The 25848-nt window shown below is 49.7% G+C and overlaps 1 protein-coding gene and 1 long non-coding RNA gene across 3 annotated transcripts in view; one reads left to right on the forward strand and one right to left on the reverse strand.

The window, feature by feature from the left end:
* The window catches only part of LOC125754888 (uncharacterized), a 191303-nt gene extending 171744 nt beyond the window's left edge, over nucleotides 1-19559 (reverse strand). Inside the window, exon 1 of the long non-coding RNA XR_007409934.1 lies at nucleotides 18924-19559. This is a non-coding gene — a long non-coding RNA (uncharacterized LOC125754888). The remainder of the gene's footprint in view (nucleotides 1-18923) is intronic.
* The window catches only part of WDR1 (WD repeat domain 1), a 43185-nt gene continuing 35332 nt past the window's right edge, over nucleotides 17996-25848 (forward strand). Inside the window, exons 1-2 of one of the 2 annotated variants that reach the window (XM_025437217.3) lie at nucleotides 17996-18173; nucleotides 18618-18739. In XM_025437217.3, the coding sequence (XP_025293002.1) occupies nucleotides 18158-18173; nucleotides 18618-18739 (138 nt within the window). In that variant the 5' untranslated portion in view covers nucleotides 17996-18157. The remainder of the gene's footprint in view (nucleotides 18174-18617; nucleotides 18740-25848) is intronic. The other variant, XM_049108623.1, reaches the window with a different exon arrangement.

Consider the following 25848-nt stretch of genomic DNA (forward strand, 5'->3'; position numbering starts at 1 on the left):
CTTCCAATGAAGACCAGTAGGTAAAGAGAAAAAGCAAACAGGGAATTAGAGGCTAGCAAAGACTAGTCGCTGGAGCTACAAAAAAAAAAAAAAAAAAAAAAAAAAAAAAAAAAAAAAAAAAAAAAAAAACCCACCCTCAATAGTCTACATGGAGGGTTCCAAGTCCAAGATGGAAGAGTAAGAGGCCTTAGTTTTGTCTGGTCCCAAGAATTCAGCTAGATAGTTCTCAAACTATCTGTTCTCTGAACACCTGCAAACTCAGATCTAAGAAAATAGCTGCAATTCTACAAATAGAAAAGCAACCACTTTCTACAAGAAGGACAAGATAGAAAAGCCTAAAAGAAAAAAAAAAAAGCGGTACTGACTGCCAGGGACTTAATCAGTATCAACATAAGACATCAAACTAGTTTCAGAACAATTATAATACTAGCTGGGCTTTGGGGGGGGGGGCGGAGTATAAAAGATGCTAGAGAATCCCTTTCTAGAGAAGAACTAAAGTCTAAGTTTTATAGAAATCTAATCAGGATTCACAGAAACATGAAGAACTGTTCAAAACCTTTAGGATACAGCAAAGGCAGTCCTACGAGGGGAAACAAAGGTCTCCAATATACAACCTAACCTTACACCTTAAAGATCTGGTGAAAGAGTAGCAAATAAGCCTAAACCCAGCAGAAGAGAAGATTAGAGCAGAACCCCATGGAATAGAAACCAAAAGAACATTAGAACAGAAGAGCTGGTTCTTTGAAAGAACATCGATAAGCCCCTCAGATTGAAGAGAAAGGACCCAGATCAAAGTCCTGAAGAGGAGACATCACAACCAAAGAACTACAAAATTGCAAGAACATTATGAGTAACTATATACCAGCAAATTAGGCAATCTGGAAGAAATGGATGCATTCCTAAAGATCTGTAAGCTACCAAAACCGAAACAGGAATAGGATATTTGAACAGACCCGTAACCAGCAAGGAAATTGAAGCAATCTTCCAACCAACAGGAGTCCAGGGCCAGATGGCTTCCCAGGGGAATTCTACCAAACATTTAAAGAATATTTTTTCTTCTGAAGCAGTTTCAAGAAACAAATGGAAGGAAAACTTCCAAACTACGAGGCCAGCATTACCTTGATCCCAAAACCAAAGACCCTACCCAAAAAGAATTACAGACCAATATCCCTGATGAAGTGGATGTATGCCAAGAGTCTCACCAGGATGCCAGCCAATAGAATTCAGCAGTATGTTAAAAGGATTATTCACCACTACGAAGTGGAATTTATTCCTGGGCTACAAGGGTGGTTCAGCATCCACAAAGCCATCAATGTGATATATTAAGAGGACAAGAACCAGATGATCCTCTCAATAGATGCAGCAAAAGATTTGATGAAGTATAGCATCCTTCCTTAAAACTCTTTACAGTGTAGGAATAGAGAATACATTCTCTATCACAAAAGCCATCTACAAAAAGCCTACAGTGAAATTCTCAATGGGGAAAAACTGAGGAACACCACAGGGATGTCTGCTCTTCCCACTGTTCAACATAGTACTAGAAGTCCTAGCTTCAGCAGTCAGACAAGAATAAAAGGCATCCAAATCAGAGAAGTCAAGCTCTTCACAAACAACATGAATTTTTATGTGGAAACCCCCCCAACAAAGACTCCACCCCAAAATTGCTAGAACTCCTACAGGAATTCAGCAGTGTGGCAGGATATACAAGTGCTCAGAAATTAGTTGCATTTTTATACATGAACAATGAGAAATTAAGGAGTCGATCCCCTTTATAGTTGTACCTAAAACCATAAGATACCTGGGAATAAACCTAACCGAAGAGGCAAAAGATTGGTATTCAGAAAAGCTATAGAACATGTGAAAAGTTAAAACAGATGAGAAAACATTCCCTGCTCATAGGTTGGAATATTAAGATGTCTATGCTTCCCAGAGCAACCTATACATTCCAACCAACCCCTAACAAAATACTATCAACTCTCCCCCCCCCCCCCCAGCTGGAACAAGTATTCCTAAAGTTTGTATAGAACCAGAAAAGACCCCAAATAGAGGAATGTCAGGAGAAAAAAAGCTGGTGGCATCACAATCCTCGACATCATCAAAACAGCATGGTACTGGCACAAAAAGATCAATGGAACAGAATAGAGAACTCAGAAATGGGCCCTCACCTCTGGTCAAGTCTATAACGAAGCAGGAAAGAATATTCACTGGGGGGCGGGGGGGGTGGGGAAGACGACTCAAATGGTGTTGGGAAAATTGGACAGCCAAAGGATGGAACTGGACCACTTTCTTAGATCATACACAAAAACTCAAGATGGATGCAAGACCTAAATAGGAGACAGGAATCCATCAAAATCCTGGAGAACACAGGCAGCAATCTCTTAAACCTTGGCTACAGCAACTTCTTGCTCAACACATCTTCAAAGGCAAGGGAAACAAAGGCAGAACTATTGGGACTTCAAGATCGAAAGCTTTTGCACAGCAAAGCAAATAGTCAACTGAATTAAAAGGCAACCTATGGAATGGGAGAGAGGATCTATAAAGAACTTCTCAAACACCCCTAAAAGATTGGAGAAGTGACTGTTCAGGTCTTCTGCTTAGGACAACCTACAAATGGCCGACAAGCACAAGAAATGTTCTCGCATCACTTGGCACCAAGGAAACAAACCAAAGTCACGGGATACCACCCCACATCAGTCAGGATGGCCAGAACAACTCGGGAAACAGATTGGTAAGGATTTGGAGAAAGGGAAACCCCCTTACACTGTTGGTGGGAATGCAAGCTGGTTGCAGCCACTCTGGAAAACAGTATGGAGGTTCCTCAAAAACTTAATAGAGCTACTCTAGGACCCAGCAAGCACTACTAGGGATTTACCCTAGATACACAAATGTAGTGATCTGAAAGGGCATTACAGTGTTTATAGCACTAATATCCACAATAGCCAAGCTGTGGAAAGAGCCCACACGTCCAACAGATGAAGATGTGGTACATATACACAACGGAATACTACTCAGCCATCAAAAAAGAGATCTTGCCATTTGCAACAACGTGGATGCAACTAGAGGGTATTCTAAGCAAAATAAGTCCACTATTTCACTTGTGGAATTTAAGGAACAGGATCATAAAGGAAGAGGGGGGAAAAAATAAAGGTCAGAAACTGCAAGACTCAATCATAGGAAATAAACTGAGGGTTGCTGAAAGGGAAGGGGTGGGGAGACAGGGCATCTGAGTGATGGGAATTAAGGAGGGCACATGATGTAATGGACCCTGGGTGTTAGGTTAGACTGATGAGCCACTGACCTCTATCTCTGAAACCAACAGTTTAATTGAGTTTAGAGACAAAACAAGACAAAACCCTAAAACCCTAGAATGGTTTTCTTAATAGGAAAAAAGTCTGGATGGAAAAAGTCAATGGAAGGCCCCTCCATGACTAAAGCTCTTTAATGAAGTGCAGAGATCAGAAGAGAGGTGTCTAGTGGTGAGATCTGATCCAGGCAGTTCACAATGAAGAGCAGAACTATCTGGTGAATAGAAACAGTTTATAGATGGAAGGGATTAAATGCTGAACTAGCAGAACGCATATAATGGGCCAATAGGCCCCCTTATAGGGACCAGATCTATGATTCCATTCTTTCCCACCCTCATCCCCCTTTCCTAGCACTCCCAACAAAGGAGGAGAGTGTACACCACGGAGAACAAGAGTCAGGAAGGGTTGAACATCCAGGAGTTTCCATGCCTGACACCAGGTGGTCATCTAACAAGTAGCAGCTTCATCCCACCCATGTGGGAACTATTAGGTGTCCTTGGTTGAGCACATTGTCCATCCTGAAGGGTGAAGCTTCAATTTGATCAGGGGAACAGGGCTCTCCTTCGGAGTGTCCTTAATCACTCCTTTAGTCAACATACTTTGCAAATCCAGGGATCCATCATAATCTGGCTGTTCTTTGGTGTAGGTCACAACATCTATATGCTCAACACCCCTGGGGATTACTGTTGAAAGGTCTAACATCCTAAGCTAAGATGGAAAGGAGTTGGTCACTTTTAAGTACTAGAGGCACAGCCATCACACTATGCATGTCCTTATTAACAGTCTGCAGAGACTCCAGCTCAGAAGGTATAACAATTATCAAGGGAGATGAGAATCAGCATGTCCTGCAAGTTCAAAGATGGCATGAGTGTAGGAATTCCACATCCACTAGGGCAACTGCCAAGCCAAGCATGCTGTCCCCAAACCAGCTGCTGTACTCCTGCCCAGCACCCCCATCCCAAGCAGCTGGCCAAAGCCTACATGAGATAGTGTCATTGGTCACAGCCCTTCAGGACATCAGGGATTACCAAGAAATCCCCTGAACTTATTCCCCAAATCTTTTTAGGCAGCCCAAGAAGCCCCTCGGACTGTGGCCCATCCCAGGCCTTGAGGTGCAGGGATAGGCAACTGCAGGAAGCAAGGTCTCCCGGCTTCACCTATTTAGAAGCTTCCATATGTATGCCCCTGGGAACACTGGGCACCTAGAGGATACTGTCCTCTTACCAGGGGGTCTTCAACATTGGACACTTTGTCCTGGGTAAGATTCCACAATATACAAGTGTGAAAGTGAAAGGTTAGAGAGGCCATTTCTTGTCTTCCCCATTTTCGACCAGTTACTATATCTGTGGGACTCCAGTATGGTCACACTGGCCACCATCCCCTTTCCTTCTGTTTAAGGGTTAATGTGCCAATTTCCATCACAGCCCAGAACTTAGAAACTCAGTGCCAGTTTATCAACTCCAACTATGACTGGATGCAACCCCCTCCTCCCTCCTGTGCTCACAACTCTAGCTCCTATGGGTGACCCGGTCCCAAGAGCCCCCATATTCACCGACGTGTCAAGATACTAGCTCCTGATTTATGCCAGGCACCCAGGTTTTAAGATTGCTCCTTAAAAGTTCTAGGACATGTTTGCTGGATAGGACCTGATAAGGACACAGGTTGGCACTAAGCTCACTCAGTCATGACTCTCACAGGAAGGACTTGGGAGGCAGGATTCCAGACGGCTAGGCCTGGTTAGGTACGATGGGAGGCACTTCCTAAGGGACTTACTAGGAGAAACTGCCGCACCCTTCTACCCAGTTGGCACAGCCCTCCCAGGATCGGATGTCTGATGCCTCCCCATTCTACTTTGTCCCAATCCTAGTACAATCTTGCAGGAGGGGTTGGTGGCCCACTTAAGCTGTGCTGTGCAGAGCTGGCCACACTCCCCTGCCTTTGTCTCCTTCAGATACCTGTCACATCCAGGGCTCCTTGTTCATAGACTAGGGCCCCTGGCTAGTGGAGAGACTCAGATACAGACTTCAAGAACAGAGGTGTCAAACTAAAAGCCCTACATAAAGGGAGGTATTTGGAGAAAGTTGGGCAGGGGGATGTTCCAAGATGTTAGACCATGAGAAAAAGCCAACCTTCCCCTGTAGCTCTCAGAATGGGGGAGGAGGGGGGTCATTTTTTAAAGGAGGCATTTGTTCTTACTACAGTTCTTTTGAATTTGACTTTCTCCCTTACAGCTCATTCAGTTGAATACTTCGCTTGAGCCCATCACAACCTAATAGGACCTAGCTGCTCACGGCCAGATTGTGTTTTTCCTTATGGTCTCCCCGCCCTCCCACCTCCATTGTATCTGCTAAATGTTCCAGGACGCCAAATCACGTTTGGAAGGCAAGATGAACAAATGTCATGAGTAAAAAGGAAAGTTGGAATAGCATCCACCCCTCTCCGGGCCAACCTTGTATCTGTATCCATGGCCTTCTCAGGGCATCTTCATCCAGAGTGGAGGGGTTTTAATCTGACGCTAGAGAATTAGGCATGGCAGAGTTCCTGTGGAGAAATGGCCAGGGCTGCAGGACTAGAACTTAAGACCAGGGCAAATTAGCTTCATCGAGGGGCTATCAGCACAGGAGTACAGTCCCCAGAAGTCCTATCTGACCACCAAGTCTTCAAACCAACGCACACTGGCCCCTTCCGGTCTTCCATCTTAACGTCTTTTATATAACCAGTTAAGGAGTAGATTCTGTGACCCAAACACCATCTAAAGGGGCTACACAGGATGGGAAGCTGGCTTCCCTGGGGAGCACGCTCTCAGCCTAACGGCATCTTCGTTGTAGTCTTGCAAAAATATTTCTCAACGGTGAGTCTGACCAATTTCTTTACAGCCAACAGTAAGAGAGACCAACATGTTTAAACCCTCCAGTTGCTCTATTCAAAATTCAGATTAACAGATGCTGAGGGCATCCCCACATTGAGGCCATGCTATCCTCCCAGTGAGACCAATACACACAAAAGGGAACCCCTCGCCATTTAGCATACTTGGGTCCACCAAGTTTCTTCCCAATAAGATCAGATCCCACCCCCCAAGGGATGCAGGACAACGCAAGGCAAGAATTCTTCTCCACGGTGGAGAGTTGCAGGTCTGAAGAGGATAAGGACCATTCAAGGTGTTCGCAGTTACTGCATTCAGAGTTTGTCTCCCAGGGAGCCCTCTGTTCTAGTGAGTGTATACCGAAAGCTCCTCACACTGATGACATTCAGGGTGTTTCCCTCCATGAGTTATGCCTTGTCTCCTACAGGTAAAAAGCCCTGAAACCAGTTGCATTCATAGGGTCCTCTTAATCCAACACAGAGGAAATTGGTCTCCTTGATCCTGAGACTCCAACACCATGGTTTAAGCATCTCTGTATGGTGACTGGTGATAAAGGCCCAGGAAGGCCCTACCTCTGGTGAATTTAATAGTTGTGCCCCCATAGGTAGCACCACCTTAGCTGCAGCCCCTGTGAGACGAGCTAAGTCTTAAGACTGGCACAGATCGGGGACAAACTGGCTACCGAGACAGTAAGTTTGCTTGAACGAGGTCGTGAGGCCACCCCAAGTCCGCTTACTCCGGGCAAAGGATGGCACACCCAGAGATCCCAGACCAGGGACACCAAGGCTTAAGAGTGGTACCCTCCATGATCCTGGAATGGCTCCCCCTGCCTTGGCTCACAGAGCCAGTTTTTTAAGTTGTGATCACTGCATCACCAAGCAGGTTTCTCCAGCTAAGTTCTATGGTCAGATCACACTGAATCTATTTCACTGTGTCAACCTACCAAGAGCTCTGAAGATACCACCCAGTAGTATTCCTGCTCCATTCCAGGACCTCTTCTATCTTAAGTCTGACTTTTCTCGTTGAGCATGGCCCCAGAGGAATCAGACTTGGTCAGTAGAAGAGCCAGCTGAGCTCCTGCCTGGGCCACAAGCTCTGGTGTTGTGTCCTGGCTTCCCTACCTCCTCAAGCCTCTTCAGATTCTGGCAAAGAAACTCTGCTCAAAATTAGGGTGTAGACAGGGGTCTTAACCTAAACCTTTCTCCCCCAGCCCAGCTAGAGCCTTGGGCTGAAGGGTTGCAGCTAGAGACATATTTGATGCTCTAGATGTTAAAGACCCCAAATGGCTGTACGGGTTAAAAGCAGTTGTAGCCATGGTAGAGGCTAACTTCACCCAAAACTGCCACAGAGCAGTCCTTATACAGCCCATAGCTGTAGTCATTTAAGCAGAGAACATCAGCACCTTCGTAGCCACACCAAGAAGTACAGTCTTCAAACTGGCCTTCAGGGTCAACCCAATGACGACCATGTACTTGACAAGCAATTAATAGAAGTCCCATATTACCCTGGAGTCTAAGCAAGCTGAGCTTTACCATTACAAAATGGATTCATCTATTGCCATTGTTAGGAGTTCCTTGAGTGCATGGCCTTCCAGAGACCTCAAGGGCAAGAGGATGGTTTGGATTTAGGCAATAACACTTCATCCCAAGTACAGGAGGCTGACTGGGTAAGCTTCCATGAAGCATACTATAGGACCTTAAGGGCAGCCACATAGATCTGACACTAAAAAGAGCCAGAAGCCAGGGCACACAAGAGTGGCCTTCCTTCCCAGAGAAGCCAATTGTTCTCACTACCAGACAATGGTGATTAAGAGCAGGTCAAAGGGCAGCTGTTCCCTCCTGTAGGGTGTGGGGGGTGCCTTATTCCCCCCCTCCCATAGGGAGGTAGCTACTTTTTGACCCTTCACCTCTAGTATCCCTTGGATTCCCCAATCACAGAAGCCAAGGAAGCTTCTCCTAGAGCTTAAGACACCACCCGACTCCAGCACCAAATTTCTAAAGAATCCCCAAGAAACAGCTAGTCCTTTAAGTCAGCTGAAGTCCGCACTTAGAACCCTACCAGTTCTCAATAAGCCAACAACATGCAGTCCCCTATGAGCATTCAAAAGAATGCTGGGCACAGCTGGGTTTTCTAAAAATGCACATAGCAACTGCCAAAGCTAGCAAGACCCTCCTCTCCTCTTAACTGCACAAAGCAATGAGAAGGCCTTGGTATAGGAATGGTAAACAAGGAGCAAAACTCCCTGGAAACAAGGGTTTAAGTTCAGAATTTCAAGACCACTTTCATTTGTGGTTCTCAAAGTAGTAATTCAGTGGTCTTTCCATGGGTTCAGAAGTATTACAGAGGCGATGCACTCAGTGATAAAGTCTTTGTACCCAGACTGGTCTATGCTGGCAAGTCTTCTCACTAACCTAGGCACCACAGTGGTTTAGGGAATCAAATGCAAATCGCCACCACATGCAGACACTGCTTTCGTCTGGATACTTGACATTAGTGAAAGACATGAGGCAACCATGAGGGGATCAGTGCCTATTCTACAGAGTCCCTATCCATCAACTTCAACTTGGCCGTGGCCACAAGAGAGCCAGATACTCCCAGACTCCAGTCAACTATAAATGATGTCCCCATAGGTGCACTAACTTGGTCTATTCCCATGCTCGTTTAGCACAGTCTACCCTGCAGGGTCAGCACAATGTTGCCAGGAGAATGAGCATTTGCTGCCAGTCCCTAGGGATGTGAGGATGCAGACAGTCCTCAAGCAGTAGTCTGGTGAAATTTCCTTGCCCACCACCTCCTGCTCCCCACCCTCAGGAAAAGCACATGCCTCAACCAGGCCAGCCCTGCATTCCCCAGCCCGCTCTCTGGGTAGTCTTCAAGGACAGTCCTTAGCACCTGCACCTTCCCCTGCAGCTGCCAGCCTTCATTCTACTTCCCTTCTGTATATTCCTTGGCTGGGAATATCTGCATATCTCAGCACCTAAAGGAATTTGTAATTCCAAAGCTATTTCTGCCATAGGGGCATCTGAGTGGCTCAGTGGTTGAGCATCTGCTTTTGGCTCAGGTTGTGATTCTGGGGTCGTGGGACCGAGCGAGTCCTGCATAAGCCTCCCTGCTGGGAGCCTGCCTCTCTGCTTAATGTCTCAGCCTCTATCTCCCATAAACATCTTTAAAGAAATTTCTCCAGATCACAAGAGGTAGGGAGCAGCCCTCCCCAATCTGAGCTTACCCACTGTTATTCAATTGGTTATGGACTATCATTCCTTTTACCACCCCTACAAGTCATCAACCTCCTTCCCACGAGGGAATCCTGGCCAAGGCAGCAGTCAGTTGCCAGCACCTAGACCTTGAGTCCTTACAGACTAGAGTAGATCTAGGAGCAAGGACTTAGGCACCAGAAATCCATGGGCCCTCATTGCCTTTTTAGCTGAGAGGTCTTGGGTTCTCAGCACCTCATCTGAATGTAACTTTACAGGTATAGTCCATGTGGACTTCTATTTGGAAAGCAATGTGACAGTTTACAAAGCACTTCATCTTCAAGCCCCAAAAGCTAGTACGCATTGGTGTGGTGGAGACTTAGTGATACGTTCTATTGAGCAAAGAATGCATCTGAGGTGGTTCAAGTTCCTGTCCATAGGGCCAGAAAAAGTTTGGTACATGAAGTTCTTTTGAGTTGATCTGGAATTAGGCAAAATAGAGGACAAGACCAAGTTCTCCTTGAGTCATTTGTACATACAGTACTCCTAATGCAGATGATCAGAAATTGCTTTCATTTAGAGGTCTTGGGATCACGTTATAGTTTTGGTCATGTTAGTGACTTGGTTTGCCATGGGATTAAGGGGCTAATTCGGCTGTAATAACCAAGTCCGGAGCTAATTTGTCGACAGTGAAGATTTCTTGTATACTACTGCAGCACCATTAGTTCAGCCAATTCCCTTTACATTAGGCATATTTAGCCATTATTCTTAGTGAGCCAGTCAGAGGGAGTTGATTTGCTGCCTAATCAGACTGCTTTATAGGAAGTAGCTTTGGGACTCTATGTCTACTCTCCAACTTTAGGGTTAAAGCCAGCTCTGTCCAGGTTGAGAGTTTAGAAGTCCACTGTGCATCTTAAGTCTAGGTATCTATATCAAGTGGGAATAAAGCAAAGCAGAAAATATTAGCATTTATTCACCCATAGCCATGTCCCAGGGCCCTCCTCCGGATGCTTAAATAGAAGTGGTTCTTCTAGTCACTGGGACATACTCCAAAAACCAAAGACAAAGACCATGGCACAGGGCAGTATACACAAGGATGTTATCACTTCAAGTTTGAGCTTCCAGTGTTAGGACCATAAACCCACACACACACACACCTCAAACACCCCTGGTAGCTGAGACTCCTCTGCAGACCTAAGGAGCTTGAGATGAAACTATTTTAGAGTCCGGAGGCCTGGCTGCAGGACTTTGCCTAGCAGTCAAACAGCCGCTCTTGAAGACTATCACTACGTGTTTAATATACAAAGTTTTTAGAAAGCTGCTAATTACAATTTCAGGCACTATCAAAGAGTACAGGTTAGCCCCAGCTGTCTTACTCCCTTATACATGGCAGGGGTCCTGGGAACTGGAGTTCGCAATTGCTGGTTCAGACAAAAGACTAACATTTAGCCATACATGAGGCACATAGACCACGCACTTGATGCTTGAGGTCTCCGTGCTTAGGTACTAAAGGACTCACCACTCCAGTGTCCACACCAGAAATTGGGCACCCCTGGGCTCGACTCCCCCACCTGGAGGTTAGTTCTGTGCAGTACAGTCTAGCACGTATCCGTGTGGCTCTTGTACATCCCTGCTGCCACCAGCCTCACCCTGCCTACTCCGATGATCCTTAGCTGGTCCTCCCACTTCCAGCTTTGTTCTACCCAATGCACTCCACAAGGCCAGAAAAGTGGCCTCAAAATCTGACCTTCATCCTGTTTAACATATCCTAAGATGCTCCCTTCAGGGCCACAAAGATAGTCTGAACTTAAGACCCTCAGAGCCTTTTAAGAAAGCCTTAGGACCCCCCTTGCACCTTCTCTGTGCCACTTCTATTACTAGCATTAATAGGGATGGACTGAGCAGTTTCCTGTCGGATACATAAATTCTTCCTTCATAAGGCACCCCACATACTTTTACTGGTCCTTCAGGATTCAATTGGAGTCGTTTCTCCTGTGAAATTTCCCCAACCTTCTTAAATTGAGGGCACAAAGCCCCATGTTCCCTTGGCACTTCCAACTCCCTGGCATGGTGCCTAGCACAATAAGGCACTCCTGTTCTTCCAAGTTACATACTTCCAGTACAAGCTTGTGATTATGCTTTATACCATGACGCACTCAGTTTTACAGAGGGCTATAAAGCCCAATGCACACTAAACTCGAATATTGTCCATTTAACTTTTCAACGGGCACAGCCTTAATGCAAAGGGTATGCAGGTCTTTCATTTACTGTAGATGTATGGAAAAGACTTGGAAACGTCCATGTGTTGGTTTAATTCCTCAACAGTCAAAAATGATACTCAAGCATTTAAGTACTAAAAAAATAGGGTGGTTGTTGGGCACCAAGGAAGGGTTGAAGTCAGTGTTTTGTGAACCAATACTGAAATACCATATTCTCACAATAAAGAGACATTCACTGGAAAGGCTGACTTTGTATCTGCTCTATGACTAAGCTCTTGTAGCTAGTAAACTATGTAAGCTATGAACATTTCTTAACACTTAGAATTTAAAAGCTACTCCCTATTGATTTTTAGTTGGAGAATCATTCAATTATCTACAACATACTTGGCAGACACTAGCTGCATGGCTAATGTGCACATGTCCTACTGCCTGACCTTTGTCATCTCTAACCTGCAGGGGCAAGGGTCTCAGGACCTACACTCACTCTCCCCTGTGTAAGTTCACTGAAGCTAATGGCACCATCCCCCAGTTCCAGGTGGGAGGAGGTAGTCTCAGATATTCAAATATCTACCAATCCTGAGAACTAACAGCTGTAGCCCAAAGGCTATTTAAAGATTTAAGACTCCTGTCTGGACAAGATTAGAAAACCTTGCTTTTAAAAAAAAAAAAAAAAAAAAAAAAAAAAAAAACCCAACAATCTAGAGAACTTTTCAGTAAGCTCTACACCAAACATGGGGCTTGAGAGCATGACCCTGAATATTAGGAGTCATCAGCTTTTGCAACTAAGCCAGTCAGCTACCCCTATATAGCCAAAGCAAACTTGGAAAATAGCCAAGCTGGAGGCCTCACGAGTCTGGATTTCAAGCGGATATTACAAAGCTGTAGTGAACAAGACAGTAGGGTACTGGCATAGAAAGACCTGAGTCGAGGAAACCGGAAACCCAGGCGTGAATCCCAAAACTATGTGGTCACTTCATCTTTGACAAAGCAGGAAAGGGTACCCGATGAGGAAAAAATATGGGCAACCCACATAGCAATATGAAGGCTGATACTGGACCACTTACACCATACACAAAAAATTCAAGATGGATGAAAGACTTAAGTGGGAGGCTTGAAACCGTAAAAATCCTAGACCACACAGGAAGTAACCTCTGACATCGGCTGCAGCAACTTTCCAGGTGTTATTTAGCAAGTATCTTCTCCAGGTGTGTCACTTAGCATCTTCTCCTATTCTGTAGACCTTTCCTTTGCTACGTACAGGTTTTATTTTGATGAAATTTGCTTTTGTTTCCCTTGCCTTAGCATAAGGGGTTTAGTATAACTTCTAGAACTCCAAGAGGACCCAAGTAGTCCAATTAGAAATTAAGACAGGAAAAGACCTCCAGATGGCCAATAGAAATGAGAAACATCACAGATCAGGGAACTAAAAGTCAAGACCACAAGGAGCTACCCCCTCACACCTGTCAGAATGGCTAAATCAACACAAGAAACAGGTGCTGGCAAGGATGCGGAGAAAGGGAAAGTCTACTGCACGGTTGGTGGGAAATGTAAACTGGCGCAGCCACTGACAGTATGTAGGTTCCTCAGAAAGTTCATAGAAGTACCTAGTGATCCAAGAGTTGCACTACTAGGTATTTACCCAAAGGATACAAAAATACCAATTCAAAGGGATACATGCATCCTAGTGTTTATTGTAGTATTATCCACAGTAGCCAAATAATGTAAGTAGCCCAAATGTCCATGGATAGATGAATGGATAAAGATGTGGTCTATGTATACAATGGGTTACTCAGCCAGAAAAAAATTCTTGCCATCAGCTACGACATGGAGCTAGAAACCAGATGCTAGTCACGCCCGAGTATATATAGTGGTGCTCAGTTAACTTTGACTCCAGAGTCCACTCCATCTCCAGCCTCCCTCCACCCTGCAGTCTCTGTAGAGCTATTGCCTGTAATAAGTATTACAATATGGAAATCAAGTTCTTGTACAGAGGCCTACTGATCCAGTCCCAACACCACCATTGGTATAGAACCTACCCAGGCAGGACAAGAGGCCAAGAATTCCTGGGCCCAATTGGTCTTAAACTGAAGACACTGAGGCCAGAAAGCAGCTCCTGGCCATCTAGGAGCTGGCTACCACCAGCCTGCAGCTGCACTTGAATGCAGAAGTTCCTTAGTCCTACAGGCATGGCCGTGAAAGCATGGGGCTCACAGCCCCAGAAACCAAGTAGCTCCCAAACATGACAATGTTCTGGTGCTGGTTTAGAAGGTCACTCTAAGCTGCTGTATTGGAATATTTTATGATAGAAGCCAGTTCAGGGGTGGGATGGGGACTAGTCATTTGATCATTTCCTTGGGGATCCTTTGGCAGGACACTTGTCCATCGATCTGTTTGCACCCTAGTTGGTGGTTTTTCAAGGGCAGGTTCTCCAAAATAAGTGGCAAACTTCTGGCGCCAATGCTAAAGTCCCTGCCAAAGTGCATGCCTGCACACTCAAGCATCTTGGTCTTTTCCCTCCTAGGGGGCCTCAGGCCAGCAGTCAAGGGCTCAGGGAGGGAAGACCTGCAAGCCTCTTACCTACTTTCATGGATTGAAGTGTATTCCCCAATGATCCACTCAAGGCTTTCCTCCCATCCTGCAGAGGGAACCATCAACTATCACCAGATGGAGATGGTCTGTTGCTTAAGTCCCTCAGCTTGTAGTACTTGACTACAGCAGCTCTCGTAGGTTAATACACCTTTGCCAGCCACATGCAGATTTGGACAGTGGGCCCCGCTTTGGGGGTTGGGTGGTCTATATAGAAACACTTGACCAGTTGGAGGAAGCAGAGGACCTGTTCGCAGAATGCAGGCACAAGGGCTCAGCTATGCTTGTTTGGCCAATTCCATTAGCTGAGCTACTGGTCTGAGCTAGTGGATTCTACGGTTTGCTGGAATGAAAGTTGCCTATTGTGAGTTTTGTGTTCCTGGAATGGTCCCGGTTCGCTTATGATTTTATCGGGGGTGGGGGAAACAGGGAGAGGAACAAATCTAGACTGAATGAGCTCAGAGCCTGATGTAGGGTTCCATCTCACCTTAAGATAACCTGAGCTGAAATCAAAGTCAAATGCTTAGCTGACTGAACCACCCAGGCGCCCCTGGTTCATTCACTTTTCTTAATAAGGAGGATAGCTGGGTTCTGGAGAAAGCAGACTCAAGCTTGAATCCTGGCTGTAGACCTTTGCTTGGGAACTTGGGCAAGCCATAACCTTTGAGCCAAAGGAGAGTATGCAAGGGAGGGCCGGACTCACAGGAATTGCTCCCAAGTTCGAGGCTAGGGAAGTCTGCAGTTCTAGCAAGCCTTACAGGGAGGGAGAGTTGAGGACAGGACTCCATCTGCCCTCAGGGCACCATTTCAGCCACTGTGCTGAGTATCAGGCAGCAGAGAAGCAAAAATAGCTGTGCTCATTCTACAACTCCAGAGTTTAGTGCAAAGAGCAAAGACAGGCCAGGAAGTGGTGAGACTGGCCCAGAGTCTTCTCCACTCCAGAATGGACCCGGAATGAAGCATCAAGGCCTTGTACTGACACCTGGAAGCCGATCTAAGGGTTTTGTTGGGAGTTAGCCGAGTAACTGCAACCAGATTACCCAAAGCCAGCCTAGGAGTTTAAGCTTTAAGGAGTTACTTAAGTAGGTTTTTAAGACACTAATTGATGCTTTGGAATGCAATGCAAATTCAGGTGATACTCTTCATTGGTCTGGTGGGCCTTTTGTTCAATATTTGAAGAACATGTGGTCCCTATTCAAGTTCACTGTGGGTGTGAGGAGGCAAGTCAATCCAGCAAGCAGAGGAGTAATGTGGCCTTAGGCGAGTTCAGTTGAACAGACTGGCCTAGAACTGGAACGTACAGGGAAGGCTCAGAAACCACAAGTGCAGCAGCCAGGCAGATGCTGTGCAGAGCAGTGCTGCAGAGTCCTCCAGGGTGGGCCCTGTGGCTAGAAGGGAGCCAGGCAGAGCTACTGGAGAGTAGGACAGGGGCTGGGTCCCCCAGGGCCTTGGAGAGCAACATCCTTCCCAAGCCTACATCTTAAGAGATAGAAGATGCTGGGGGTGCTGACAAGGTTTGAGGTTACTCTGGCTCCAAGTGGGCACAGCAGTTAGGAAGTGGTTAAAGCAGCCCTATGGCAGGTGAGGTGGGTGGTGGTGGTGGTCTTAGTCTGGCCTGGCCTCAGGAAGTGCCTCCAGGAATATTCCTACAGAGATGCCAGGGAGACAGTTGGTAATGGAGGGGAGGTGGTGGGATAAGTAGCTGGATGAACCACGTAGAGCAGGAATCACTAGGATACTGACATTCAGAGTCCCTACTAGAAACCCAAGGCAGGTTGTTAGGAGGTTGTATTAAGGTGTATGTATGCAGAACCCAAGAAGTGCTGGAACCACAGCTGATACCAGTTATTACTGAGTCCTTACAGCTGAGACCACTAAACAGACCATCCCAGAGATTAACCAGAGAATAATGCTGACGTCTCTCCCCCGCTTCAACCCTGGTAACCTTCTACCAAGTCCTGTCTGTAGAAGGACTATGTTTAAGCTAGGACCAGCATCCCCTCACAAACTTCGGGTCCCCAGGTTAGCAGAATTTCCTAAACTAGCAGCAAGATCTTTTGCCAGGGTTTTGAGGTGGTTTTACTTAAGTCTCCTTTTCAAACAGCATTAAGTCAGATTCTGTACACCTGTCAGTACCAGCTTGCAAGAGCTTGAGGTTGGTGCCAGTTTTACTTCCACATACATCCTTATGTTAAGCATCCTAGGGGTGAACTTCAGTCCACCTGTTCTGAATCCAAGTCCCATTAAAGGCTGATAATTAAATCCCGGTTTCTCAGGATAGTTACAGCCACCACTTGTTTGACTACTTGTTTCAGTAGTTACTCTTTTGTATGAAGGCTTAACATTCCTTCAGGGTCCTTCGAGTTCACAAGACTACCCTCCCATCCATGGTTTCTTGATCGAAGATCCCATGTGGGGTGTGAGGTCAACCATTTGAACATCTGTGTGCCAGGTGTATACTCCGAATGTTTCAGGAAAGAACCAGGAATATGCTCCTAAGGGCTGGAAGCTTGGAATTTAAGAGAAGGTGGTCAAAGAAGCAGACCTGCATGGAGCAGGTGACACTGGAGCAGTTAGGTACTTGGGAAGAGTAATTTGAGGTAGAAAAATTGCCCAAGGCCCTGCGGGCAGGGAGCATTCCTGGAGCAACAAGGCGGACAGTTTGCAAGAGAAAGAAAGGAAGGTAGTTGAGGGCAGTAGATGGAGGCTTTCCTAACCCTTAGACTTAGCCCTTAGGGCCCAACCAGCTTTTTTTTTTTTTTTTTTTTAAAGGCTTTAAGCTCTGGAGACTTGAAATTCCCATAGAGTTTAAGGTGAAAAGTAGGTTTCAATTGAAAGGCTGCAATCTGGATAGCAGACGGAGGTGAAGGTGGGGAGGGTAGGAGCCTAGCAGGCCAGAGAGCAAACACCTGCCCACACTAACCCAAGGGCGCCTTCAGAGCTTGGCCCTGTGGGACTAACAGCCAAGGAGGCAAGAAGGGATTTGTCCGGACGTATTTTGAGAAACAGTGCCTTTCCAGTATGTTAGAGGCGTGGAAAGTCAAGGATCACCCTCCAAGGGTTCCCAGGTGCTCCCTGCTCAGGAAGGCGGTTCCCCTGCTGGAAAAGGAGCCTTGGGGCGACACCTCGGAGCCCTTGCTGCCCGCACCCCCCCCCCGTTAATTTAACGAGAAGCCGCTGCCCCGGTCTAATTCAGAGTCGCTCCTTTCCTTCCGCCTCACTGATTGACAAAAGCCCCGCGGCTTCCCTTTGCTTTCCTCGGCTTTTGGCTTTCCCTGGAAGTTTTGAGCTGGGAGTTCAGGCCCACCGAGGAGATCCCCAAAGTTTCCGCTGCCGTCGGATTTTTTAGGGGAAGGGCGATTCCTACACCCAGGTTCTTAAGAGAAGCAGCAGCAGTCTGTTTGCGACAGCTGAGCGAACACAAGCACGAAAAAGGCCCCGGCCCGCAGCCCCGCAGCCCCGCAGCCCCGCAGCCCCGCAGCCCCGCAGCCCCGCAGCCCCCGACGCCAGCCTCGAGCGGCCGGAGCAGCAGCCGCAGCCCCACCACGGCCAGAGCCAGTCTGACGCCCGCCGGCCCGCGCAGCCCCCTTTTCACGGGGCCGCGTGGGACGTCACTTCCGGGGCGGGCCGGGGCGGGGCGGGCCGCGCGGGGGGAGGGGCGGCGCGGTCCGCGCAGGCTCACGCGGGCTGCAGCCGCCGAGCCGAGCGCTTGACTATATATGGTCAAAGCTGGGGGCGAGCCGCGCGCGGGGCCGCGCTTCCGGGTTCGGCGGCGGCGGCGGCGGCAGCGCGCAGGGCAGGGCGCGAGCCGGCCTCGGAGCCCCGGCCTCGGACCGCCCCCTCCGCGCCCGGCACGCCCGGCGCCGCCTTCCGGCCCCGCGTCCCCGGCCCGGCCCCGTCCCGGTCCCCGGCCCGTCCCCCGCCCGGCCCCGGCCAGTGTGCTTCGCGGCGCGGGCGGCCCCGGAGGCTCGCGGTAACAAGTGGGCGAGGATGCCGTACGAGATCAGTAAGTGCCGCGCCCGCCGCCCCCGGCCCGGGCGCCCCCCGCCGGGCCCCTCGGCGGTCGGCGGGGCGCGGGGCGCGGGGTGCGGGGCGCGGGGTGCGGGGCGGCGGGTTCCCGGCCGCGGGGGGGTTGCGGGCGCGAGCCGGCGACGGCCCCGCCGCCCTCGGGGCGCCCCGCGGCGACCCCCGGCCCGGGCGCCCCGGACTGGGCGCTGCAGGCGGGCCCGTGGGAGCCGCCGCCGCCCCGCAGGGCCTGGCCCGGGGCGCCGGCCGGGAAGTCGCGCGGTCCCCTGCGCTCCTGCAAAGAGGCAACAGGTGACCGGCTGAGACCGGCCGGGGCCCCTCTGGCGTCCGCTCGCGGCCCCCGGCCCCCGGCCCCCGCGGCCCCAGCCCGCCGGGGCCACCCGGGGGCCGCCCCTAACGCGCCCGCGCGGTCCTGTCTCCGCAGAGAAGGTGTTCGCCAGCCTCCCGCAGGTGGAGAGGGGCGTCTCCAAAATCCTCGGCGGCGACCCCAAGGGCAACAATTTCCTTTACACCAACGGAAAGTGCGTCATCCTGAGGAACATCGACGTGAGTAGCCTCGCCCCACCTCGCGCTCGACCCTGGGCGAGCTCCCGGGTTAATTCCCCTTCGCCTCCACCCCCGCCCCCCACGGTCTCCGCGGGAGCCGCGGCCCGGCCCGTGAGGACACGCCACGCCCCCGCAGCCCGGGGGACCGCACCTCGGAAGCCGGGAAGGCGGTTTTCAAGCTTACCTAGGCCCTCTTCTGTCGGTTCTGGGGAAACTGAGGCTCAGATTAGCTCAGTGCATAAGTATGGGGCCCCGGATTAATCCGGTTAGCTGCGGCCTGACCGCGGGGCACTTGCTGACTCGGGCCTCAGAACCCCTGTCCTCATCTGTAAAATGGAGGTGGTGAGAGGAGGCTCCCCCCGCCCCCACTTCCCTCTGCCGGCCTGGGCCCACGGAATGCGACGAGGCGCCCCTCCAGCCCAGCACGCCTGGCACACACCCAGCACTGGGTAGATGGCACTTAGGTATAATCGTCGTGAACACCCAGGGTCTCCGCGTGGCAGAGCCAGGACTCCTGCTCAGGCCTCTGCGCTCCAGCCTGGTGTGAGCCCCAGTGGAAAATCAGGAACCAGTTTACTCCCGTGAATCCTTTAGACAGACCTCCTGTACCCAGGCCGAGAATGCTCCTGGAGCCAATGTCGTGGGAAATCCTCGCAGATTCCTCTTACTCCTCTGTAATTACTGAAATGGCCCAGCCTGCTTGTTGGTCTCCCCACTGCTGGGTTCGCACACTGAGATCTTTCTTCTCCCTTCCTCAGCCTGAGTTATAGAATGGGGGATGGAAGGTGGAAGTGCCAGCACGACCATTGGTGGGGGGAGGAGTTCTCCTGCCCAGCACTCAGGGGTTGGGCCGTGCGCACAGTTTGTAGGTGGATGATTTTGATTGGTTATGTTCCCAGGGGTTGTCAACTTAGATTCACATTTGTTGTGATTACCCTTAGTTGGTTGGGATTGTTGCTCATCAGATGCACTTGCCCTCAGGGGCCTCACAACTGGCTGAGGGAGTAAAGGGGCTCTGTGGGCCTCGCCTTTTTTCCTGACCTGTGAAAGGAGAGCTCTGAGTGGTCTGAAGTGCTGCTGGCCCTCCCGTCATCTCTGGGTGATCCAGCCTGTCACTGCTGTCCCTCTGCTGAAGGACCGAGCTCCAGGTGGCAGTTGCAGTCCTGCCCCTGGTTGCTGGGCACCTCACATGAAAGGGTGGGCGGGTGTGAATGTTCACTGAAGGTGCTAAGAGCTCTTGTGCTAGTCACACAGATTCCTAGAAAGCTGATCTGGCCTCCCTCAGAACTGAGGGAAACCTCACCAGGGACTTAGGTGGGAATGATCTGGAGCTTTCCCGGGTGAAGTCCCAAGATTTTTGAGTAAATAAATGTTAGATGGCCCTAAGCAGGTACTCACTTGTAGTCTGGCAAACAAAATGGACTCAACCATTCTCAGAGATCCAGCAGGGGGGCTCCCGGGTTTGGCCCTGACTGACGATCCCCTGACTGATGATCATGCACGTGTCGTGGCGGTCTACATGTACTTCTGGGGGGAGGCCTCACATGAGGTACCTACTGTGTGTCTGGTTGCCGTGAAGGGTTCTTGCACTGCAGCATCTCCTGCAGCCCTGTGGGCCCATTGCTCTGCAGAGGGGTCAGGCCCGCAGGCAAGGGCGGAGCAAGTCATTGGAGCTGCTTCCCAACCGAGAAATAGTTCTCAGCAGTGCACAAGCACCCACTTTGCAAACGTTCCCCAGCTTGTGAAAGCCATTCTGCTCATTCTTCCGAGGTCTTTTTTTTTTTTTTTTTTTTGCCTGGTACACCAGAGTTTACCATTCTTTTTTGAGGGCATGTCTCCTTTCCTCTCCTATCTATATGTAAGTTTCTGCAGGGCCAGGACAGCATGAGATGCTGCTGACGTGTTCCTTTTCTGGATGTAACTCAGGCACTTAGGCTCTTGTAGGATTGGGAGCCATTGGTACTTACTTAACGATGGACACCATTTTTATTGGGGCACAGCATTCCTGGGAAAAAGACACAAACCCTTATGAACGTTCAGGCGATAGGAAGGAAGGTGGTCTGCCTATAATACAGGCTCGGGAGGGAGAGGAGGCCTGAAAGAAAGGTTGGGACCAGGTGAGGGAATGTCCCAACAGCTATCTGTTTGGCTTCCCCTACTTTGATGTGTCCAAAGCACGTTCAGGTTTCCCACATGTCCTTCCCCCAAAACAACAGTGCTGTTCCTCTAGCTGTTCAGGCCCCAAACCTTAGCCTTCTACTTGATTTCCCGCTTTCTCTCCCATCCCATAGTTAATTCTTTAGTGGATCCTGGAGACTACTTTCAGACTAACGTCAGAACTGACATTTTTTCTGCCTGTTCTGCTTCCACCCTCATCTAAGCTACCATCCTCTCTGGATTGCAAAACAGAAAACCCAGACTGGTCTTCCTGATTCCATGCTGGCTCTCCTCCAGTCTCCTCTCAGCACGGCTGGACCAGTTATGTCACATATCTGTCTCAGGATATAAGAATTAACAGCACTTCCATCCTGGCCTTCTCTGCCCCTCAGTGCTAACACAGAACGAGCCAGGAAGCAGGCCAGCACATTCTACAACTATGTGTGCATCTACCTATCTTCTGTAACTAGACTGGAAGCTCCTCGAAAGCAGCCCTTTGTTCTCCTCTGTTTCATTTGCTATTGTGTCCTCACCCAGGAAAGTACCTGACACATAACAGGTGCTCAATAGGTTTATTCATTGGTCAAAAGGCCTTGAAAGCCAAGCTGTGTCATGGAGATAATAGGCAGCCATCGAAGGTTTTACTGCTGAAAATAAAAGTTCAGCCGGCTTGAGGTTGCTGGACTTAATACTTTGCAGCATTCCCCCTTCTTTCAAACCAAACAGGTATCTATGCCCATATGACTTCCCGGTTGGAGCCACTGCTGTCATCCATTGTGTTGACTTAAAAGTTATTTTGTGAACCTAGCATAATGGTATTTCATAAGCTTGTAGAAAAGAGTGTTGCTTACCTATTTTCTTTCAACACATCTGTGGCCACACAATTAAAAGCATGCAGTGATGTAGCCATCTAGGAAGAATAATCCAGAAGGGAGGGCCTGGTATATTACCGTGAGGCCAGCATGCCACTCACTGCCCCTGCCTGTTCTGCAGAGACAGGCGAGAGTTACTCCCAATGGCAGTGAGGGAGCATTTTCAGGATTCTGAACTGCCCAGCATCATGGCCCTGTAAAAAAACAGCTTTGGCAAATGAACTTCCCAGCAGAGGCGCCTCAAAAGCTGCCAGAAGCAGCCAGCAGACCTGCTACAAGGGCAGGTTTGGAGCTTCCTTTTAAAGCAATCCAATCCCTAGATTCCAGAACCAAAACGTATATTTGAAAAAGTGACATATAAAATCAAATTCCAGGAAGTGAACTATCTGTTGCAGTTCAGCATGCTCTGCTTCAAAGCGCAGCGTGAAACGCAGGGTTGTTGAACTTGAGTCCTGAGTTTCTCCAGGAGCAATCTGCTGCCAGCCATGTGCAGAAGGACCACCTGTGCGTGCCCACCCCTCAGGGGGTGGGGGGTGTACATGAAGGGACAGATGGCTCGAGAAGGATTGACATCGTCCCTTCTGTCTATTTGTACATGCCTCCTGAGTCCCTGCTGTGCGTCAAGGAAGGCCACCAGCCCTGGGGGGAGCACAGATACAGAGGAGGCCCCTCCTGCATGGAACTCCTGCTCTTGGTGGGGAGTGAAACCAGCTTCCAGGTGACAGAAGGGAGTGATGTATTTGGTTACCCCCTGGATGGGAGACCAGCAGGCAGCATGTGCACGAGGTTGAACCAGTGAGGACACGGGCTCAGACAAGGCCACGGGCTCAGACAAGGCAGCTGTGTGGGGCCCAGCTGGAGCTGTCACATGGGCAGTCATGGCAGGGGTTCCCTGAGCCTTACCTGGCCCAGGACAGGCACTTCCTTTCCACCCCCGCCCAGCTGCCTTGCTCCTCCCTCTTCTGTACTTGTACTTATCAAGCATCTGCTTCGCTAAGCCCAGGAGCCTGTCCTCAGAGCTCGGTCTAGTGGGGAAAACCGACACGAGGGCATGGATGGGACGGACACTGCGGGGAAGCACGTGTGCCGTGGGGCCCTCGCTACAGGGTCAGTACTGTCAGGCAGGTGAGGCAGGCTTGGCCAGAGGTCCCTGGCAGGGGTTGTGGACTTCTGGGGCTGGAGCCCTGGGTGTGAGGGAGCTGAGCGTGTGCAGGGCCCAGGGGTGGGGGGCTGGGCAGCCCTGTTGTGGAGGCCACCAGGACAGTTAAGAAATTAGGCAGAGGGGATCCTTGGGTGGTGCAGCGGTTTGGCGCCTGTCTTTGGCCCAGGGCGCGATCCTGGAGACCCAGGATCGAATCCCACGTCGGGCTTCCAGTGCATGGAGCCTGCTTCTCCCTCTGCCTATGTCTCTGCCTCTCTCTCTCTCTCTCTCTCTCTATCATAAATAAAAATTAAAAAAAAAAAAAAAAGAAATTAGACTGCAGGGCACCTGGGCAGCTCAGTCGGTTAAGCATCTGCCTGTGGCTCAGGTCACAGTCTCAGGGGCCTGGGTCAAGCTCCACATCAGGCTCCCTGCTCAGGAAGGAGTCTGCTTCTCCCTCTCCCTGTGCTGTTCCCTCTGCCTGTACGCACGCGTGTGTGCTCTCTCTCTTAAATAAATCTTAAAAAAAAAAAAAAAGATGAAGCCGACCAGTAATATGACCAGATCTGTAGTAGAGATTGTTCTATACCTAAGATTTGAGGTTTAAGATGAACACACTCAGCAAGTGCCTAACAGATGATAGAACCAATCCTTGGCTCTTGGTGTTTCCCACACACATTCACTAAGCTCGTCTTTCTGAGCCCTGCCCATGGCCACAGTGCCCAAGATTTAAATCCGTGGTTATGAGGAGATTTTGCCCCAAGCTCCACCCCCTGAGAGATATTTGGCAATGTCTGAAGTTATTTTTGGGCTACTAGTACCTATCTAGTAAGTAGAGGTCAGGGATGTTGCCAAGTGTCCCACAATGCACAGGACTGAGCTACAGGTAACCTGGCCCAAACTACCAGTAGTGTTGAGATTGAACCTTGGTGGGTAACTTTCGAATGCTCTGGTTAAGCATTTTAAAAAAGAATGTCCTGTGTGACTTGGGAATAAGAGGGAAGATCCAGTTTGCCACGGAGCAGCAGGAAAGGTTTTTGGAGAAGGGAAACATTTGAGTTGGGCTTTGGAGGCTGAGTAAGAGTTTTCCAAGAAGAGGAAACTGTCCAAGTCAGAGACAGCAGAGATGAGAGACAATATAGATAGGGAACCATGTGTGCACAGAGTGTGCACAGAGGTTGGAAGACCTCTGATTTGTATGCTCTCAGCACAGTTATGGGCTCCTGCACATGGTTGGTGGGTTTTTTTTTTTTAATTTTATTTATTTATTTATGATAGTCACAGAGAGAGAGAGGCAGAGGCACAGGCAGAGGGAGAAGCAGGCTCCAAGCACCGGGAGCCCGATGTGGGACTCGATCCCGGGTCTCCAGGATCGCGCCCTGGGCCAAAGGCAGGCGCTAAACCGCTGCGCCACCCAGGGATCCCCCGGTTGGTGGTTTTGATGTGTTTCTTACCCTGTTCCCATTCGTAGAGGTAGAGAGAGGGACATCACACCCTTGGAGGTTAAAGAAAACAAGGTTGCAGCCTCATGCTTGAGGCCAGTGGAGAGGTGGTCCTGATTCCTGTTGGGTGGTGGAAGCCAAGCCTGTCCTAGGATGGCTGGAGATGCCTGTTTGGATCCCCGTGCGATCCTGACCCTGTGACTGTGCCCCCACCAACCCATCACCCTCCACCACGGGGCCTTCTTACAGATGGTAGACTCCTGGAGTGGAAAGGGCTGTTTGTGCTTCTCTTCTAAAGTCTCAGTGGTGGAACCTGCCCAGCTTTGGTGGTGATATACCCCCTAGGAAGACCTGGATCCCAAGCTTTGGTCTACTTGCTAGTAGCTTCTACCCCTGGTTTTATCTCTGCTCCCTGGGATCTTATCCAGGAAATGGCTGTTCCTCTCCCCCACACCATCCCAGTGTGGGCGCTCCAGGCACTAAACACCCCCCCCCCCCCCCCCCGGCCCATGTTCAGCTGGTCTCCAGGGAACACAGACTTAAGGCCAGTCCAGCATGCAACCCGGAGCACTGGCTCTGGCAAAGGAGCTCATCTTGGTTGAGCGCATTTTGTGCTGGGCTGTGGCCGAGCACTTACTGTACTTTATCCCATTTGGCTTTCTTATCTGTAAGAATAGGGACACGAGTCATGGGGTCACTGTAGGATTTAGCTTAGTTCATTTACAAGTATCCCTAGGGCCTCATGCTTGAGGCCAGCGGAGAGGTGGTCCTGATTCTGGACCCCTCGAGGGTCACCTGGGCTGAGATGGTACACATTGCCCTCCTTTTCACAACTGCCCTATTGGCTACAGACTGTCTCCTAGAGATGTGGCCACCGAAGCCCCAGGAGGTGCTGGGAACTGTCCCCAGGTAGCCTCCCCTCATGACTCCTCAGGAAGGCTCTAGGCAGAAGAGGGAAAGGTGGGGGATAGGCGGGGAAGTGCCAGTGTCCTGTGTGCAGGGGTCCCTGTGTTAAATGTGATTTGCTCCCGTCAGGAAAAGGTTGAGCTGGAAGCAGGAGGAACAGTCCCTTGGGGAGTGGCAGACCATAGGGATTCCTGAGTGGCCCCACATGGTTCTGAAATGCTCAAACATTAGCCACATTGATGTGCTCCTCTGAGTCAAAGAATCCGGCTAACAATGGTACCAATCATAGGTAAGAGACTAGAACTGAGGAATAAAGGCTCTTACCTGGTTTCAAGTCCCCACCCCCACCACTTACCAGCTGGGAAGCCTTGGGTACATCACCCTTTCTGTGCCCAGTTTGCTTGTGAAGTGGGTTGCAAGCTTACCTTCCTGTGAGGCTTTAGAGGAATCAACAGAGTGAAACTTCCATGGAGCACGGTGGTTCAGGAATGGTTCTTGGGGTCCAGCCAGCCTGAGTCTTCTGGGGCATTTGGAGGCAGTGGTGTTGGATCAGATGCAGGCCCTGTTCTCTGCGGAGTCTGTTTAGTGAGA

This window comes from Canis lupus, chromosome 3 (genome assembly GCF_003254725.2).
Source record: "Canis lupus dingo isolate Sandy chromosome 3, ASM325472v2, whole genome shotgun sequence".
Taxonomy (NCBI): Eukaryota; Metazoa; Chordata; class Mammalia; order Carnivora; family Canidae; genus Canis; species Canis lupus.